Source organism: Corvus hawaiiensis, chromosome Z (assembly GCF_020740725.1).
Source record: "Corvus hawaiiensis isolate bCorHaw1 chromosome Z, bCorHaw1.pri.cur, whole genome shotgun sequence".
NCBI lineage: Eukaryota > Metazoa > Chordata > Aves > Passeriformes > Corvidae > Corvus > Corvus hawaiiensis.
In genome coordinates, this window is record NC_063255.1 from 78,023,008 (window position 1) to 78,044,275 (window position 21,268).

General features: G+C 43.2%; 1 protein-coding gene across 5 annotated transcripts in view; it reads right to left on the reverse strand.

Moving 5' to 3' along the window:
• Positions 1 to 18,406: 18,406 nt before the first annotated feature.
• Positions 18,407 to 21,268, reverse strand: part of VCAN (versican) — a 98,722-nt gene continuing 95,860 nt past the window's right edge. For all 5 annotated transcript variants that reach the window (XM_048291529.1, XM_048291530.1, XM_048291531.1 and 2 more), the window contains one exon: positions 18,407 to 20,996. In XM_048291529.1, the coding sequence (XP_048147486.1) occupies positions 20,866 to 20,996 (131 nt within the window). In that variant the 3' untranslated portion in view covers positions 18,407 to 20,865. The remainder of the gene's footprint in view (positions 20,997 to 21,268) is intronic.

The window sequence follows — 21,268 nt, forward strand, 5'->3', positions numbered from 1 at the left end:
GCCATTTTAGCTGGAATCAGAAGCAAATGCAGACAAATATTTCCACGTGGCTATTGAGGGGTGAATTTTCCTGCACAATGGGCATACTTTTGTGAAGAAATAGCCTTGTGAAGCAGCACAATCTCCTGCTAAGCAGGCTGGTCCTGGAGAGAGAACGGGAGGGCTTGTTGGCTCTAATGAAGCATGCTGCTAATTAAGCAGATCCCAAAATAAGCTGTGTCTCTGGCTCTAAGGGCCCACCACTCCACTCTCTCTCACTCTTGCTCAGCCTCATGCTGCAGGGTACAGCCAGGCTTTGGCATCACTGCTGATCATCCTGTCTGGCCTCTGATTTTTTCCAGGCAGAGTGAAGAAGACAAACACAAAACTTAAACTAAACAGTCCGGGATAACTTATCAGCAGTTTGCAGAATGACAACATCCTTAAAGGCAAATTAACACAGTAAAGAAGAGTTCTCTTGCCCTGATGCATCCACCCCACAATCTTCATTTTCCTTTTGAATGAATTGAAGTTCTTCCTGGTTTCTGTTCCTGGTTGGTATTGGGTCCTCTGTTGTGGTTTGGGGATGCACCTCCTGCCTCCCTCATCCCTTCCTGAGAGCCTGGACCCTCAAGGCCAGTTGCCCTAAGCACTCCAGGTCCAGTCCCTGATGCTGGCTGCATCATCCCCCTTCTGGTCCCCCAAGGCCTCACAGGCAGCACATGCTTGTATTTTAACCTCTCTCTATTTCCAGGGTAGACTTGTGAAGGGTCCAAGGAGACACAGCAGACTCAGGCTACAAAACCAGCATGAAAACCTATGTTAGTTTGGGTTTACCTCATACAGAGCAGCAAGAGTCCTCTAAATATTTTTATTTAGATGTCAAGTGTGACATACATCCCTGTCAGATATCTGACACAGAGTGTGAGGACCCCTGAGCACAATCAACAGCAAAACATGGCATTGTGTGGGATAGCCACACGTGTGCCAAGGTCTCAGCTGAGCCCCAAATGATTCATTGCAGTGTGTGTGTGTGTCAGTTTTCATTGGCACCCCTGTCTGGCTCAATAATGTTTTGGCTCAGTAGATTATTTAATGAAAAAGAACAGTGGCAAGTCACCTCACAGACAGATTGGGACAAAGAAAAGGAGGAAATAAGCCAAGGAGTGCAGCACTTCTGACGTCTTTTGGTTAAAAGCCACGGAGATCTTGATTCTGAAGGAACAGCTGCTGAGATGCCACCCACAAAAATGTGGTAGCATTCAGGAATGGGGCATCTATCCAAGGAAGATAGCAAAGGCCACCCACTGGTGGAAGAACACCTGGAAAGACAACAAATTCCTGTTACTCATGCCATCAGATCAGGTGCCTGCAGGTATCTTATCTTGTATCAAATGACTGCAGAACAAAATAAAGAAATCGATGTTCTCCTTCCAATCAACTCAGCACCAAGGGTTTGGGAGATAAAGCAACCACCACCAAGGCAAGGGTGGAACCTGTTTTATAAATGTTACTGCTTTATGCTGTGTTGGCAGCACTGTCGGCAGAGCCCACGAAGACACTGGATGAATTTACTTCAGAAAAATAAATTCAAGGACTTTGGGGTAGAATGTGGCATTTGTTTCGAGCAAATCTCCTGTCAGTCACACCTTCAGGTTTCACCTGCTCTTTTTCCACAGTGACAGTACCAAAATGGATGTGTCCAACTGGACCAGTCAGTGACATGCAGCACAGAAGACAAGGGACACAAGGTTCCTGCCACATCCCCTAAGCTTATCCTGATGGACAAAAACAAGATGTTTCTTGCCTAAGTCCTTTAAACTCTTCAGGAGTCACAGCTCAGAGTTTCCAGCAAGGTTACTGTGTTAATCACAAATATCCCCAAGATCCAGTGGCATTTGGCCAAGGACTTTCTGAAAGCCACACAGTTCTGAGTTTGTTTGGTGTTTTATGGCCACGGATTTTAAAGGACTCTAGGTCCTGCCCTAGACAGCCACCTCACCTCACCCGCAGGGAAGACACAGAGACCAGAAAGGCTCATCGCAAAGTCACCCAGCATCAGGTAGAATTTACTGAAAGAATATTTTCCCTGCCTTCACCTGAAACACTGCATTCAAAACTCGGGGAAAAGACCTCTGTAGGAAGCTGAGGGGTGTCTCAAACACAGCGCATACTCTAGTACTGCTATGGCATCCATTTCCCCCCTGCCAAAAACATCAGGCTCCATTGCTCAGCTGCCAAATATTTCCATGTTAGCTCACAGCATCCTGCTCCAATCTGCACAAAGATAGTGGAAGAAATAATAAGGACCAATGTGTAACAAAAACACATCAAACAGCCCCAAAACACATCACACTTCCTGCTGCCAAATTTCAAACACCGTCAATTTCTCTCAAGCTTTGAACATTCTGAAGAAACTTGTCAGGAAGATGACAAGCAGTAAATTTCATTGGAAGCCACTGAATGAGCACTTCACTTTGGATTGATTTTTTTGTGATTGCCTCCCACTCGATCAGCAAATCTTCCTCCCTCTTGCAATGAGGGATCCCAGGAAGGGATCCCAGGAAAGGAATTAGTGCAGGTTGGATTCTGTGCAGGCTGGGTTCCGGCATTTTACTCGTCACAAAATGCTGTGTCATCTTACACAACTCATTTCTCTGACTTTCGTGTGTGCCACGTTAAATGGACATAACTTTGCCCCGCTTCATGAGGGCTTCATGTGGGCTGTGATAATCCATAGCCCCTCTCCTCTGCTAACACCTATGGGGATAGGATGGAAGGGTGATACTCACAAGATATCCACTAGGAATCTTGGAGTCTGATTTTTTTTTTTCACTTGAGTGTGAAGGAGAAACTTCAGGAGGGCCCTCTGGATCTCAGATTTCAGAGGGAGGATCAGGGGCCATTTGGAAACCAGCAGGAACTCATAAATCAGAGAGGAGAGGACTTTGGGCCCACAGAGGGGAGAAAAGAGAGATCACTAACCCCTTCATCTTAAATGTTGACTTAGCCTCATGGACTGGACACCTCAAGATAAACTGCCAGGCATCTTTTGAAGAGACAGTCCTGCTGCTTGCTGTTTCTTGCCAAGAAATAGGCAAGTTTTGTCTGCATCTCAGCTGGAGTTCACAGCTGTGGTCACAGGAGTCATGGAAATGTCTTATCCAAATTCTTGTCTCATAATTTAGCACTTTGTGCAATGCTTGATGGTCCCCTTTGCTGCTGAGCCTCCGCAGCTACAGCTGCTGTGCCACACAGCATTGCCATGCAGTGTCCAGGATTATCTTCCAGCAAATTCTCTGCTTGTTCAACCCTTTGACCCACCAGTGCATTTCAAATTCTGCTTTACTGCCTGATGGGACTAGAAGCAACCGTGGTCCACAACTCTTCTGTTGTGGTCAGAGCAGGACACCGAGATCTGCTCGTCGGGGTCTGGGGAAACACTGTTGACCTTCAGGGGCAGCTGGATTTTTCCAGGGAGAGCCCTAAGAGGTCTTGGAAACGGTCTGACAGCCTGTGTTGTGATTAGCTTTCCCAATGGATGGTGAAAGCTGCTGTTTCCAATAGAGAGTAAATGCCAGGTCTGTGAGGCTCGGGACTCTGGTCAGGGAGAAAATCACCCCCTCATCACTACCCTCCCCCACTTTTTCATGAGAAATATCCAACATTTCTCATTACTTTGGTTTTCTTTTACATGTGCTTGAACAATAATACTCATTTTGAATAATTATAAATGCACCTCTTTACCATTTGAACTCTACTGAATTTTGTGCATTTTACCCACCAGTCCCACGACTGAATAAGAAATTGGGCTCACGTTAATCAAATTACAAAAGAAAACACAAACAACCAACAACAGACACACACACACACACACAAAAAAAAAAAAAAAAGGGAAAGAATCTAATGAAAATAGCTTCCAGGCATTTCTCAGTAAACAACATTTATCTAAACAAATTTCACTCTGGAGGAGATTTTAGCTAGCAAAAGTAATCTTTGTCTCCAGGAGACTGATGCATTTGGCACGCCCAGATGTTGGGTTTGATCCTCAACCCCATTCCAACCCTTCAGTCAATGAAAAATAGATGCAAAGCTGACTTAGGTTGCTCTAAAGACATTCCTCTTGCAGACAATGAGCAAATAATTGTGTATTTCCCACTCTTTGTCTATTTGACAAGTTTCGGGTAAAGATTACAAGGACTCTGCGCTTTGGAAATGCAGCACAGATTCACAATTTCATTCCTCTTGCAAGTTAAAACTCTAAAAAGCCAGTTATAAGAGTAGCCCCATTATTAAGGGAAGAACACTGATTCACTTCCACAGTAATGCTTCGTTCTACACAACTGCTTCTTTTGGGATGTTTTTGGAGACATGTTTTCAGAAGAAATAAGCACCCATGTGAAAGTTGCAGAGGTCTGTGTCACTGACAGAAGAAACTGTACAGATGCCACTGTTGATAATTTTTGCTCTAAGCTGCCTGCATGCCACTTTATTTGGGTAAAATATTGCAGTATTTCTAAAATTAGCGTTTGTGTCCAACTTGGTTGGTTTGATGCCATACTAACAAAAAAATCAATATCAAGATTTTAACAAACCCTGGGGCAAAGATGGGGGGGTGGGGGGGGGGGGGGTGAGCGTGAAAAGAAGAAGACACGAAGGAAGCAGAAAAGTAAAAATACATCTTCTAACCAAAAAAGGTATCTTTAGGAAATGTATAATTCAAAGTGAAGAAAAACAGCGGAAACATAACTGTGGTGAAGAGAAAGAGAAAATAATTGCTTTTTTTCTAATGGTAGGCAATTTTTTGTTACTGCTTAATAGTGAGTTGCATTCAGGCTCAAATGGGGTTCCAATCATGTGACAATTCACCAAACCAACAAGAGCATTCGGGAATGGGGGTTTTTTGTAAACTCTAGATACAAGGAAAAAGTTTTTGCATAAATGAATAAATAAGAAGATACATTTTATTTCCTCAGATTAAGATGGAAAAAACAAAGCACAACCGAGCTGTTATTATCACTGAGAGTTAGATTTGCTGAGCGATGGAGTTTCAAACTGATCCACAAGTGATCCCACACGAACGCGGCCACTTGCGCACAAACATAAACACCCAAAACTAATTCGAGCTCTGGCCAGCTGTCAGCAGCCCATGAAAAGGCTGTTTCTCTCCTCACTCAGCAATCACCCCTCGTTCTGTGACCATGCTCAGACTCTTGTTGGGACCGCAAGAAAAAACAACCCTGTCTTGGCTGGTGTTTGCCCCTGGCCACCGCGTTGCGGTGCCGCTGCCAAGGGCTCTGCAGGAGGGAAAATGCTCATCCCCAGCCGCCTCAGGATGAGCAACTCAGGGGACCAACTAGGCCTAAACCCTGTATTTGGGTGAGAAATAACTGGCAAATCCTGTGGAAAGTCATGAGCAGCCAAATGGACCATTTGCCCCAAGGACATTGTCCAACAGCCGTTGAGCACTGGTGTAGGAGTTTTTTCATTGCTTTATGTCTATCTGAATCAAATCAATTTAAAAATGTCGCTGAATTTACTAAAAGTAGTGAATTTGTCATTTAACTAAGATGAGGTTCAGGTTACTCAAAACGTCTCAAGTCTTGGCTGATCATGGAAGAAGGCAATCACCAGAGTACAGCTCTAAAAAATCAGACCTTCCAAAAAAGATCACTTATTTATAAATCAAATAGAAATATTCTTCTGACTCCATTGATCCGTCCTGGGCTCTAACACTGCCCTTTCATGCTGACAGCTTTATTTCACTCCATACAGTGCACAATTCCCAGGCGCTGGTATCATCACATGCTGGCCATGAATTATTTGTTTGATTAAAAGGCTGACATTGCTTGGCAGATAAATACATCTGCAGGGCACTCAGGCAAATGACATTACTGCCTGGCCCTTCTACAAGACATCATAACTTAGGAATGACCTTTGTAATGCCTGGTCACTGAGTCCTGGAGAAAAGGAAGCAGAGCCCAGCACCTCTCGGTGATGCTCTGTAACAGGAGAGGAAGCAATGGGCACAAACTCAGCACACGAAAAAACTTTTTAATTGTGAGAGTGGTCAAACACAGGAACAAGGTGTCCAGTGAGATTACAAAATCTCCATAAATGGAAAAAATCAAAATTGCTGGTCAGCTTGCTGTGGCTGACCCATCTTCAAGCACAGGGTGACTCAAGAGGTGCCTTCCATCCCCAGCTGTTCTGTGATTCCAACTAAATGCAGGTATAGCAGTGTCACATTTTCAATGAGACATTGCAATAATGCCACATAAAGTTTGAATACAATCTCCTCTGTTCTGCTTTTCATCCTTGCATGTTTCTTTTTGAGTAACTTAACCCCACTATCTGCAAGGCAACACCTCCTTCTCCCCCCCAGCAACCAAATAATTGTAAAAATTCACGATAATTTCAGGCTTTAACTATTCCAGTCACCATTTTCTACATAATTCATGGCCATTCACGTTCATCTGTGAGATGACTGGGAAGCCAGTCCTGGTGGAAACTGGCATTCTGCTACCACGGGACATCCAAGCTTCACCAGGTACCACACACTCCTGCCCAGGATTTCAGTTCCTGTTGGGTGTCCAGCTTTATCTTGATATAACAAGCCTCAGAAAGACCAAAAGTTCCCAGAGGGAATTGCAGAGACAATGGAAAAGCTGTTTTCTTTATTCTTCATCTTACTCCAGCACTGGTTGTTGGCCATTTCTTCTCACAGTGACCAATCCAGAATACCTGGAGCTCTTTTTTCCCTTTCCTGGCTTGTTTCACCATTTCCAAAAATACTGTAAAATTGCATTTTTCATGTGCTGATCCACAGAGCTGGGCTAGGGAGAGTGGCAGGGAGAGAAGCACATGGGATGCTGCAGAGGTCTGAGAAACAAAATGAAGAAGCTTTAACTCCCTGGAGGAAACCACAAAGATTTTAGAATCCTGAAAATGGAGAGGACTTGCTGGCTCTATGCCACAGGATATTTTCCCTTACACATTCAAGTGAGCACACTTTTACCAGAAAATGTACTTTTTTTTTTTTTTTACCAGATTCTTCCACACCACCAACATATCTCTCTGCTAAAGATTGAAGTAACAAAGTATACAAAATTAAGGTTAGAGGTTCTGTGTTCCAGGCATCAATTAATCATTTAAAATGGTTACTCGGTAATAAAAAGCAACCAGACTGCAAATGAAACTGCAGTGGGCACTGGGCAACTGTGGTGATTTTAATAGAAATAAGAGGCAGTGTTGATACACACAACAAGAAAGAACTGCCCCCCTGCCCCAGAGTCTCCAAGGTGAAGTAATGAAAGCGTTGCAAGTATGATTTGTGGAATTTTGCATAATTTGGGGAAAACTTGAGGCTCACACTTTAAAGCTCAGACTTTAACTAATAAAACTACTGAACTTTACAATCAGGAAAAAGAAAACTTATCAAAAGTGCTATATAAAGCCAAAATTTCACAATTCTAGTCATTACCAAAGACCGAGAACTGAGGGTATTAATGCAAATATGAAAATATGAACCGTCCAAAATTAGTCAGGAAACCCTCTGTGTGCAGAGGATAATTGTGCTTTATCTGGAGTATCTAGTGCAGGTTTGGCTTCATTCTAATTTCCCACACTGTCATTGTAATTGCAGGAAGAGCTGGAATTTCTGTAGCAGCTTCCACCCACGACGTACAATATCTGAAAACACAATTTTAAGTAATATTCAGCTTCAAATGGCAGTCTACCACCTTCAAGAGACATTAAGCAAACCCCAATTAGAACGGAGTCATGCTGAAGTCTAGGGGTCTGGAGACAGAGAGCCCAGACCTCAGCTGTTGGTCCTGTGACAGGAGTAAGGGATTATTTTCTCCTTTGGATAACTCACGGAATGCATCAGGTTTTTTTTTTTTTTGTAGCCACCAACGTTCATAGATGTGCTGGTCTATCACGAGTTAACCCGTAGGTGAAGCTGAAAGAAGTGAAAAGAAAGTAAAACAGAAAAAAAAAAAAAGGAAAGGAAATCTTTTCTTGCAGGCTGTTTCCCCTTGCAATAACCCTCCTGTGTGTGACATCTAGCGTTGGCTTGCTCAAAGGACAAGACTCTGTGAGCCCTGTGCCTGCTGCTGGGCAGCTCTGCAGCAAAGAGGAGGCAGAAGGGGACATCCGGGGTGAGGAGGTGATGGCATTGCTGTCCCCCATCTCTGTCACTCCTGTGCCACCCCTTGGGTGCTGAAGGGATTGATCCTGACACAGTCTCTAAAGGAAAGAAGGGAAAGGACCTGGAGTTCAGAGAGGTCATCCAGGTCATCCTAACCACTCACTCTTGCCACAGGGTGGGGGGAAAAGCACATTATTGTGATGTAATTATTTGATAACAGGTATGAAATTGGTTTATCCAGTCTAGAAAGACTATTACTAGTAACGAACCTGAAACGAATTAACTGAGTTTATTTCCTTTAAGGAGCGAATAAAAGGGAGTTTTACAGGGGACAGTGCACGAGGTCGGTTCATAACCAGAAATCAGTTAAGGAATGAAACTTCACTGAGCAAGCTTTAGTGCTCTAATTTCCATACAAATTGCGAGGAATGCCCGAGTTGTGTTTCACATCCTCAACTGGATACAAGTGCAGTGACCACTGCCACAAAGAGTCATTGACATTTGCAATTGCAGCCCTTGTCAGTGGGCAGGTCCAATAAATAAAGCACAGAGGAGAGGTTTTTTCAGAGGATCCTAAAAGTATTATAGGGAAAAAAAAGCTGAACAGAAAGCTGAACAATTCTTGTGTCCCTCAATCCTCTTGATACGGTTGTAAACCTACGCCCAGCTCTGCACCTTCTTTGGAATCCCACCTTGTAGGTTAACGGGGTTCTGGGGTCCAGTCGGGACGGCCGGACGTAGACGGTGACGGATGGAGACGAGAGATCTCTATAGGCAGGTCTTGGGACACATGGGGTTTATTGTAAAGGGCGTGGGTATTGGGGCACTGCTCAGAGCTGGTAGACTCAGCTCTGAGCAGGCCCAAGAGAGCAAGAGAGTAAACGGGTGAGAGAGAGAGTGTAAGAGCAAGAGTAAGAGCAAGAGTAGAAGTGGAAGAGAGAGAATGAATAGAAGAGAGAGAATGTCTGAAGTCCTGGTTACAATACAATAAATCATCTTCTGTACTGAATATTCTAATTGTCACTAACCAATCTAATACAAGATACAAATCCTATAGCATTTACATACAGCCTATAAGAGTTCTTATATTACCATAGAGTGTTACATCTTAACTTCTAAAAACTACTCTTTGGACCCCTTCTGCTGAGCTAGTAGGGTCTGCTCTGACCCTTGGACCTGCCTGCAAGCAGAGGGTATTGTTCCATCAAGAGGGGATTACTTCAGTGGCCATACCATTGTTTTCTAGTTGTTCAGTAACTAAGACCTGGTATTTCAAAAGTGGCTTTCATTTCGATGTTGCCTGTAGTTTTCATATTCCCAAAATCTTTTGTCAGGCAATCATATTTCCAAGGCTTTCCTGTTTCATCTTCCCCAACACCACCTTTATCAGTTATTGCCAGGAGGAAAATACAAAATCCTCAGGAGCCTTTCTTGTTGACTGGATGACAGGGAGAAGAAATACGCTTTTAAGCAAGTGGTTTTTAGTTTCCATTTGAAACAGTGTTTCTGGCTTAAGATTAAATTTGCTATTTTAGCCAAGGCCATCTAGGGATATAAAAAAAAAGGGAAAGGTTATAGGAAGGTAGAGGATTTTTCATTCCTTTAACTAATCTAGTTTAGAAAAAGACATTTTTACAGGGCAGGGAAAATTAAACCCCTTCAATCTTCTGTTTCAACAGAAAAACTGAGAAAGAGTTGCTGGGAGTGCAGTCCTTTCTTTTTTTCCCCTCAATACAGAAAATATTTAGGTCAAACTCCAGAGATTGAATCTGCATATCACCAAATTTTTGCGGCCCATCCACGCAGAAAGAGTAACTTGTAGTCCACCTCAGCTTCAGATCACTGTGGTAAGATCCAAGGATATTCCTCCTCTCTGCAGGAGAAAACACGTGGCACATTTTCCTTGTAAAAAGGCAGAAAACACCACAAATTCACAGGCCACATGAGGTCACTTTTTCTCATGAGCTGGAAACATCAACAGATGGAGTACTTGAGACTTTGGTTTGGCCTGTGGCTGCCAGAAGCCAAATCAGATTCTGAGAGAGACACCTCATGTTGCAGGGGACTGTAACTAATCATGGAGCTAATAAAAATAACTCTGCCCATGCTCAGCTACTAACAGGAAATAAAACTCCAGAGGAGCAGCAGGGAATCAGAGGCCTGGGAAACTAGTTTAGAAAGTGTTGGCTTATAAAATACTGATATTTAACTCAAAACAGCTATCACAGTCCATAGCTGGTTGCATATGATTAAAAAAAAGCTAACATAACAACCTCAAAGTCTGTGGACACTAATCCTTAGGTGGAATCTGTTAAATTACAAACCCCTGTAAATCTCTCTCAGTTAACACATCACAGAAACTTGTTTCTCCTTCTTTTCCCTTAATTCACCTACAGAAATCCTTCCCCACACCCATATTTTTATGCCTGAGGGGGAACAGTTTTGTGTATTCTTTCTGTGTGCTGGAGCTTGACCAAATGGTCCTTAAATGGGCCTTGTGTTCCTTCAGTAAAATACACAAAGAAGGAAAAATAACCTGATGTTTCTGGATTGTTGTTGTGTGAAGACAGACTGACAGCTTTGCTTGCAGCTGCTGAAGGGGAGGCAAACATTCCACCTTCCTGCTTCAAGGGTAGATCTGAAAATTGGTCGTGATCTGGTCAGAAAGGCCAGTTTTCTCGTGAAGTTAAAAACATATGAAGAGGATAAAAACCCAAGCAGCAATTTCTATGAAAACACATTTTTTAACACTCTCATCAGTGTTCTCTGCTTTAATAAAGGATACACAGTGCCACCGTGAAGACTCAAATGGTACAGGCAAATAATATATGTTTTTTCCTTACAGTTCCAGAAACTTTAATAGAGGTCAGAATGAAAAATTTATTAAAATCACTGGAATTTCCCAAGTCAGTTCAAAATAAAATTATTAATAAAATGCACGTAGTAGTTGTTGGTGCAAATGGTTATGTCTCAGCATTGATTTTGAATGAGTCTCTCTCTGCAGATCACCAGAGAAGTTCCTTTTTTCCCGTGCACCATGAAGGCATCAGATTCAACTCTTTCACCACAGGCCGAGTAATATTTTGGGGGGGGTTCTTGATTTTCCAAATCACTCAGTTATGCAGCCTTCATTAAAAAGCAGAAATGTTCGGCCTAGTGGTTTCCTAGCGAAACCTGAAAAAATAAAAATTAATTAAAAATCAGTTACATTCCAGCATTTCCTTGTGATGCAGATTAAAGGGGTGGTTACCACCATGGGAGGAGGACTGGGGAAAGCCTGACCTGTAACCATGAGGGGCGGGAGGGTTTGAGATTGGGGCTGAAAGAAAACGGTGAGCACAGTAACCCCCAAGGCCTCTTCTACAGACTTGTAAGCAAGCCTTAAAAACTAAAAATTCATCTGTGCTCATGGTGATGCCTTAGGTTTTAATATTTTTCCAATCCTGTGCTTCCCAGTGTGTGACTCTGCAGTTCCTTGTGGCCTGTTCACTTCTGCTCTCTGTGCCAGGCAGACACAACAAAGCCTCTCTGGGCCTGCTCTCCAGGGACACCCAGACCCTCCTGAGCCCAAAGTGTGTAAACCAACATCTTAAGAGAGAGGTGAGCTTGGGGGAACTCCATCATTAACTGAAGCTTTAATTGGAGAATTCACCCTGCTATGCAAATGAACCCAACCTATAAAAGTGTGAAGAACTTGTGACCTGGGGTCCACCTTGGGGTCCATCTGGGCAGTGGCCTCTGGCTCCCCAGGGGTACCTTTGAAGGCCTTTCAAACAAATCCCTGCCTTATTCCCTTACTCCTGTCCAGTCTCTGTTTCTAGGTGGCCTCTCAAGGCATCAGCAGCAAACAGAGTTTCCTCATGGCACATTTTCTCTCTGAATATTTGATCTTGCTGATAGTCGTGTTCAGAGCTCCAACCTTGCCATTCTGAACTTGCTCCTGAACACACAAGGAAGAAAGTCACAGGCGTCTCATCATTTGTTTTTGACTTTAAATCAGTAAACACTGCCTTTGGGCCTAATGTTAATCACACTGCAAAATCAAATACTGTGTGACAACAATACATATTGGATCAGAGCCTGAAATCTCAGGTGTGCTGAACCATTTTGTGTTGGAAATTTGTTTGCACAAGCCCAGACCTAAATGAAGAACAAGGTGTGTGGAGGTTTAAAATCTCATACGACCTAGTTCTTTATGCTTATGCATTTCCTCATGATCCTTGGATGTATGTATTTACCTGCAGGATGATGGTGTAAAAACATACGGCTTTTTGGCATTGCTCGTATACTGATTATTAATTAGTACAGTCATTCTTTAATCTATTGTATTTTTTTCTTCCTGGCCCTGATTCATGTCAGATCAGATTACATAAAACTGGTAATGATATAAAACTGGAATTGTAGCTACCCAAAGCAATTCTTTCAATAGCTGAACAGCAGTATTAATTATCAGTGAACAAAAATACATGCTGCAGATTTGCAAGACATCTTAAAATTCAACCTCATTTTGATAAACTCACAGGAATTAAAAGTCTCTGAGTCACTTGGGAATCTATCATCAACAGGAATAATTTTTAAGGTAATGAATTTTCCCTAAAGATACCAAATATTTTCTCTGTTCAGGTACTTTTTTTCCTCTTGAGATTTTGGGGAAAAAATTCCTGATTGATTTCCTTTTTTTTCCTTTTTTTTTGGTCTCACTTTTCAACTTACTTTGTTTTTTAAATAAATAATACAAGGAAGCAAATAAAAGATTTTTCACATCCATCTCCCTCGGTGAGGGTATCTCAGATATCTGTTAGGCAGCTGCAGGAAAGGTACAAAACAGAGAGATACAGTCCCTTAAAATGCAAAAATTTCCATTCTGCTACTATCACCCGTCTGGCTGTTTCATCCAGAGATGTTTTGCCCTTGGGCAGAGCTATATGAGTTTAATTTTTCTGCGCATGTGAAAACGAAGATGTTGTAATTGTGAATAAAATCTTCCTGGAGTTTATCTCATTCCTGAGTGTGGAGAGGCTGATCTTAGAAGGACACTTACTAACCTCTACTAAAACTTAACGCCGACAATGAGTTTTTCATAATATTTCTCTAGTCTCCAGCTCTTCCTCCTCGCCTGCTCGTGAATCAGATATGTAATATATTAGTAGATTTGTACAGTCTATTCGTAATGTTTGTGCCCATTTTGATGCTTTTCCTCATTTTTAAGGAAAGGCTGAATAAAGCACCTCGTTGTGATTAAATTGTATGATTTCACAGAATCACTGAGGCTGGAAAATCCCTCCAGGACCATGGAGTCCCACCTCTGCCCAGTCCCCACCTTGTCCCCCAGCCCAGGGCACCGAGTGCCACCTCCAGCCCTTCCTGGGACACCTCCAGGGCTGGGCACTCCAAACCTCCCTGGGCAGCCCCTGCCAAGGCCTGAGCACCCTTTCCATGGGGAAATTCCTGCTGCTGTCCACCCTGAGCCTGCCCTGGCCCAGCCTGAGGCCGTTCCCTCTCCTCCTGTCCCTGTTCCCTGCGAGCAGAGCCCGACCCCCCCGGCTGCCCCCTCCTGTCAGGGACTTGTGCAGAGCCACAAGGTCCCCCCTGAGCCTCCTTTGCTCCAGCCTGAGCCCCTTTCCCAGCTCCCTCAGCCGCTCCTGGGGCTCCAGCCCCTCCCCAGCTCCGTTCCCTGCCCTGGACACTCCAGTCTCTCAAGGTCTCTCTTGACATGAGGGGCCCAGAGCTGCCCCAGGATCTGAGGTGGTCCCTCAGCAGTGCCCAGCACAGGGACGGTCACTGCCCTGCTCCTGCTGCCACGCCATGGCTGGGACAGCCCAGTGGCCATTGGCCTCTTGGCCCCTGGGCACCCCTGGGCTGTGTCCAGCTGCTGTCACCAGCACCCCCAGGGCCTTTCCCAGCTTTCCAGCCCCTCTGCCCCAGCCTGGAGCTGCAGGGGGTTGGTGTTCTGGACAACCCTTTCAGTGAAGAAATTGCTCCTAATATCCCATATAAACCTCCTCTGAGTGGTGTAGGGGAGCAGAAAGTAATGTGTTTCCCTCACCACGCAAAGTCAGCAATGTGTCTGAGGGAAAGGGGGTGCAGGGGTTTGCATCAGACCTCAGTGGTGCCGTGCCCCAAGGTTAATGAACACAGGAATAGCTCCCAAGGTGACCCCAAAACACTGTGTGACTGCAAGGTCACCCAACAACCTGTGCAGTTCGGTCAGACCATTAACTCTACTTGCCATAAAACAGCTCAGAGGTGTGAAACTGGGCATTTCACATCCAAATTCAGGTGGGTGTCTGTCCTTTGGTTTGGGACCAATCCAGTTAGCTACTATCCAGTATATTGCCAATCTCAAAAGACTTTTGTCGTCTAAACCCCAAGTTTTTCCTTAACTTTCACATTTGGAATATCTTCTTCAGGAAGAACCTCCCACTCCACTCCCAAGAGCAGCACTAAGTGGTGCTGGATGTCCAAAGCTCTTATCTTTAGAAGCCATTTCACTCCAGCAGTATGTTAATGTCACTTCAACTTGAAAAATCCCTGTGTCCACACAGCCTGTCATTTTAAACTCTAATGTTTGCATTTACAAGTGCAAGTTAGCTGTTCCTAACAATTTCCAAGGACCAGAGAGTGACAGGAAGTGTAGCCCAATTGTGCAAACACAGGCTAAAAGGACTTGTCTTAAAAAAAAAAGGTCCTGAAGGACTGAAGTAGATTAAAAAAAAAAACCTCTATAGAGTGTAAACAAAAAGTACCACCAAAGCACACACACATTTAGGCCAGTTTATCAAAAACTAGAATAGCATATATGTTTTATCATCTATAGCTGCTCTACTGATGTGCATTTTCTGGGGGTGTCACTGTCTGATTGGTCTAAATTCATTGGTATAAATTCAAATTCCTGCCTAATACAAAGCTGGCCTAGACTGATCTTCCATTTTCAAATCAATACCCATGAACTTTTTCTCCCATCACCCTTTCTGCATTTCCATCTCCCCCATCAGAATTCCCTTTCTCAACGGTTTGATTTCTTGATGATTTTCTCCCTTCTTACTCTGCCTCTGAAAACGTCAGCCTGGGAAGCTTTTCCACAGGGAGTCAGCCAGGCTGAGAGCACGGGAAGGACGTGGGGGAGAAGGGATCACTATTCCAAATCATATCTTTTCCCTTAAAGCCTCATCCACTGATCTGTCAGTTATGGCACAGTGCAAGGGGACAGAACTTTTCTCCAGATCCTCTTGCAGGGATGAGGGAGATGGGTTCTGCCAGCTTTAAGGAAGTGTAATGTCTTTGGCACCATCAGTGCCTCTGTCCTGAGTTCGGGATTCTCCTTATAACCTGGAAGGATGAGAAAACCAGCACCACCTGTTCAGGCTGCTGAGAGGAAAATATCTTTATTTCCCCCAAAAGCAGAGGGGAAGATCTGGCATTTCAGCCTTTTACCATCAGCTGTTTTCAAGCTCCAAATACCAGCCTGGCTGCAGCATGGTTTGACATTCACCAGAATACGCAGGTTTTGTTAACAGAGCACATATTCCCATGAAAATGCACTTTTGGGAGACACAGGGGCTGTTACCCTGCTGTGTACTAAAAAATCCATGCATTTTGGAATTTTTGATCCTTGGTAAGAATTTTTGATCTTTAGTAACCCAAGAATCCTTTTGATTCCTGGATTTTGGATCGTTGCTAAGGATTTGAGTGCATCTGGAAGCTGCCCTGGCTTAAGCAGAGGTGGAAGAAGTTGCCTTCAGGGAACCAAAGGAATCCCTCGTTCAGCAAGCAAACAGCACCATCAGCAGTATCTGGTGCTTCTTCTTCCTTTCCCAAGCTTATTAAGAATATTTATTTTGACAAAGACATGGTACTTTTGTGAGACCAACATTTGTTCTAACTCTGAAAAGAGCAAACTGGGTTCCTGCTGCCTTTTGCAATTAAACCAGCTGCTTAGAAATGTCAATTTTTTCTTGTTCCCCTTTTTATTTTTTCAAAGCTGTGAAAGAACAGGGCCTTTAGTGAACACTCAGATCTGCTGCAGATCTTTTTGTGTGACCTGTGCCAAACCTCTGCTTTGCTCTCTTCCTCTACCAAGTAGGAACACTACGTGCAATTATCACCTCAAAGACTGTAAGAAGCACAGGGCCCAAATTCCTGCCATGCTCCTGCTACTGGATACAGCCACACCATTTATTCCCCTCCCTAAAATGACTGCCCTCCTGTCTCAGTAAGGATTTTTACTGCCACAGCACTGCTCACCACTACGTGATGTAACTTCCAGAGCTTAATCCCGGCAGCCTGGTAATTGCTCCTTACACCACTGCATCCATGCAGGACCACCAACAGTGTTTGCCTTCCTTTTACTTTCTCCTCCAGCCACCACACAATGCAGCTGCTGGGCCATTTTCAGCTTCACTTCATTTCTCCCACCTACTGGCATCTGGAAATTCTGGTACTGTCGTGAATCCATTCCTGGCTCAGCAATAAATTCCTCAGTAGCAGAACTCAAGGTTCTGCTTCTCTGTTTTATCAGCATTTACACAGTGACTGAGCCTCTGCAGCACTAACAGCTGGCAGCTTCCCCACTTTAAAGTATTTATTTGCTATGGAAAACAGAATTTGCCACCAAATTGCATTGTAAAAGCTCTTAAACTTTCCTCCATGTCTGCTGCTGAAGGGCTGAAATGAAACACCTTTTTCTGGATGATATTTCTGTCCTTACTTCTTGTCTCTGCCGTGCTAACAGGTTTTTGTGGCATTCAAGGTTTTGTCCATGTTTCATCCAAGCATTGTTTGCATCTTTTTCACCATTCATCAGGAAAAACAATGTGTTCATAGAGTCCTGGACACGTCACTGCCTAAAATCGATAACACAATTTCTGTTTTCTCTGGAAAAGGAGGGATTTGCCTTTTTGCACCAGCTGCTGCAACTCCCATGGCCCAGGGATGGTCTCTGTTGGTGCTCAGGGCAAAGATGTCACCTACAGAAATGAAGATTTTTCTCTTAAAATTACTATCACAGACACTGACCTTAACCATACCCACATGCTGAACCTCAGTGTTCCTCCAGCCACTGCCCTGGCAAAGCAGTGTCTGATCCCAAAGCCCTCTTGGCAGCAAATCCTTTCCACTGGCAGCCCCCTGCCTGCATCCTGCTGGCCAACTGCTGCGATTCCAGGGACATGTGTTTTCTCCTACAGTTTCTGACGAGTTGTGATGTCTCAGGCAGGAGATCCCATTAAACCAAAGAAGTTCTGCCATCATGGAGCTGTCTCTATCTAATTTCATGAGGTTGTGCATCTATTAGGGTGTAGCTGGAAAAGAGGAACGTGTGCACCAGCCAGCACCTTCTCTTGCTGCTCGAGCAGCTCTCCCAAAAGACTTGGCCTGGCTGATCTCTGCCCTGTGTGGTGTCAGCCTCTGGGGTGCACTCCAGGAATTCAAACACCGTTTGAAACACATGAAGGGACAGGAGGATGTTCAGAGCAGAAATGGGTACTCTGCAGAGACTGTCATGGGCAAAAAAATGCAAAATCTGTATTCAGATCATAGAACCAGTGAATAGTTTACGTTGAAAACGGCCTTAAAGCCCACCCAGTGCCACCCCTGCCAGGGGCAGGGACACCTCCCACTGTCCCAGGCTGCTCCAGCCCCAATGTCCAGCCTGGCCTTGGACACTCCAGGGATCCAGGGGCAGCCCCAGCTGCTCTGGGCACCCTGTGCCAGGGCCTGCCCACCCTGCCAGGGAACAATTCCTTCCCGATATCCCATCCAGTCCTGCTCTCTCCCAGTTTGAAGCCATTCCCCCTTGTCCAGTCACTCCAGGCCCTTGTGACATCTCTGGTTTTGTCTTCTATCCCTCCACTCCAACCCCAGCATTGTTCCACAGAGTTCACAGATGCTCCAGGTGAAGGAATGATGGTGTTTGTCATGGTAGCACCCTGACTTCAGGGCAGAGCCAACTCTGTGACACAAGTGTGTGCAGGGTGTTGGTACAGAAACATTTCAAGGTTTACATCAGTATTAGAGAAATTCTCCAGAGCTGAATAATTTGCCATTCCCTGTCTAAATAAACAAGCATGGGTGACAGGTTTTTTTAGGGTTTTTTTGTTGTTTTTTTTTTTTTAATAAGGAATGTTGTCAGTCCTATTTTATTATGCGTAATAGAAGGAGGTGAAAAAAAAATCAATATAAGCACTGCATCTAACCTAATTAAAACTACAATCACAATGTTATCTGAATGTCTTACAACATTGTTTAAATCCAACAAGTAGACAAGAAAACAACAAATCTATGCAGGGTTTTTTATACATATGGTGAGAAAGTTTGCAAAGTGTTAAAATATATTTCCTGTTCTGTGTGTTTCTGGTACAAGGAAGTGATGTGTAGATTAGTGTATATTTATGAACAGAGCCTTGACTTTTACAAGCAATAATCGACTTCAAAACATACAATGTATATCTTAAAATATCCCCTAAAGCTGCTCATATAAAGTCAAATCCAGCACCTACTAAAGTTCAGCCAGCTGACTCTTTGACTCCAGCGGGCACTTGACCAAGCCCATGGTAATTGTGAAGTACCTGACAGTCTGGTTGTATTCATATGAAAAAAATCACATTGCATAGATTTAAACAGGAAGACATGCAATAACAAGACAAGTCACAGTATAGCAGAACCTTGTTTCTTTGGTGAAACAGAAGCAGATATAAAAGTTACAAAGATTTTAGACTTTCATTCACAAAAAAAACCCCAGACATTCACATTATACACTATACAAGATAATAATATAAATAGAGAAAAGTATTATGTGCATTGTTTGGGGGCGAGGGGTGGGGAATGGACCGGCCAACGCGGGGAGGCCCCGCCACGAGGGTGGGGAGCAGCCTCTGCCATTCCTCAAGATAAGGGGATGTTGTCTGGAGCTCTGGTTTCAGCTCCCAACGAGCTGTGGCAAGGTCTCTCCATGGGCAGCTCTGCTATGTTGGCTGGGTTTCAATCCTTCTCCTTTCCCTCTCAGTTTTTTTCCATCACAACCCCACATGAACACAAAGGCGTAAACCTCGCGCCTGCGTGTATTTTTCATGTTACTTTAAAAGGTACATCCTAAGGAACTTACTTTATTTTCTTTTTTTTTTTTTAATTATTATTTTTTTCTTTTTTTCTAATTTTTTTTCCTTTTTTTTTTTTTTGTTTTTTTTTTTTTGTCCTGTGCCCAAAGGTGTGCAAGGCACTTTGCAGGAATAACAGTCCTTTCCGTGGAGAGGCCGTTTCAAACGTCACCTCCTACACTCACTGTACACATTGAGGTCAGCGGTGGCACTGACCAGGGCAAGAAATCATAACAGAAAACTCCTACGTACACACTGCACCAGCTACAACCTAGAACCAATCTGTGCACACACTTCTTTAGAGAAAGCCAAGATCCTGATTCTTCTGTCGGTCACACACAGTTCTCACCCATCTAGCCGCAAACAAATGATCCTGTTTAGCAGGAATTTTGTTCTCCGGGGAAAAAGAGCAAGCTGAACTGAGAGATGGTTCCAAAAGTGGAGCTCAGGGGCTAATACTGCACTGGTGAGCTCTTTGAATCTTCTTTGTATGGGTAAAATAACATCCAATAAATTAAATCAGTATGGCTTACTTCATTTATTTATGTACGCTTCACAGCTGCAGCATTCATACACAAACATTCATTACTTTATAAAAAGATTAAAAAATGGTTATATATACAAAATTATTTACTTTTTTGATTTTTGTTTGTTTTTTACAAAAAAAAAATCCCCCAAACACCAGGTCTACCTCCATTTTAGAATGCAGAGACCTGTAATATAGACCTTGTGGTTAATATTGTGAAAGTAATTTTTTTCCTTTTTTCCTTTTTTTTTTCCTCTTCTCCAAAAAAAAAAAAAAGTGGCCCTGGTTGATAAAGTTAATGTATTAGCACTTGGAATTTTACAGGCTCTCCTTGTCATACACAACTCCTCCACGCAGTCCTTTCTCACGTGTGCTGAAGCTGGAATGGAGAGCAGAAAAAACTTTCCATATTGCAGTCCCTAGTTCATGCTTCGTGCCACTTTTATGTGCTCTGTCTAAACTTTTCATCTCACGGGACACAAACTGTACCTCGGGTGGGAATTGGCACAGTTCCCATTAAAAAAAAAAAAAAAAAAAAAGTCATGTCACTTGTGTGTTTATCTTCACCTGATAATTGCAAATTTCAGTCAGTGAAGTCATTATTTCAACCATTTCCAGCCTAGGTAAACAACACAGAAACAACGTCATAAATGACTGAAGACCTCTGAGGCCGTTCTAACCATAAATATGCCTGAAATTAGTGTGACTTTTCATTTTATATACAGGATTTTAAAAACAACACACAGTCAAACAACATTAAAATCATCTTATTTACATTTTCATTGGTGCTAAAATTGAGCTGTTTAAATATTGCGGAAGGCTGGTACATATCATAAAATGGTCCACACCGATGGCATATAGAAAACTAATAATCTTTATAGGCTGGAAATGGTTTCCTTTTATCCCCATAAGCACTTCTCCTCTTTTTTATTTATTTCTTAAATTTTCTGATAAACACCGTAATTTTTTTTTTATTTTTTTTGCAAAACGCGTCGTGAATACTGCAGTCCATAGTTTCAAAACGATTTAATAATACTCCTATAAGTGATAGAAAAAGGCACAGAAAGTTATGACTTTGGCTGAAATGGTGGAAATCCCCATTCACCATTTAGCTCTCAGCGCCTCGAGTCCTGCCACGTCCTGATCCAGCGGTGGTAGTGCTTGGACGAGTTTAACGACGTCCCCTTGCCTGATGAGGAGTGTTTGTAGTAGTATTTCTTAGAGTAAGTCCTTTGGTATGTGGAGGCTGCAGAGAGAAAGGAGGAGAGAAAAAAAAAAGAAAGGGAAAATCGTTTAAAATTAAAGTGCGAATGGGCTGGCTACGCTTCAGATCACAGTTCCATTTACTCTTGGTTAATTAGAGGGTTAACAAATGATTAACTGGAGCTGTGACAGTGTCACAGGCATGCACCCAGTTGCAGAAAGAATCATTAGCATTATTAGCAACCTGTTGATTCCAGGATTTTTCTAACAGTGTTGCTGCTTACTTTAAAATAATCTTAATGCCTTCTGCAGAAA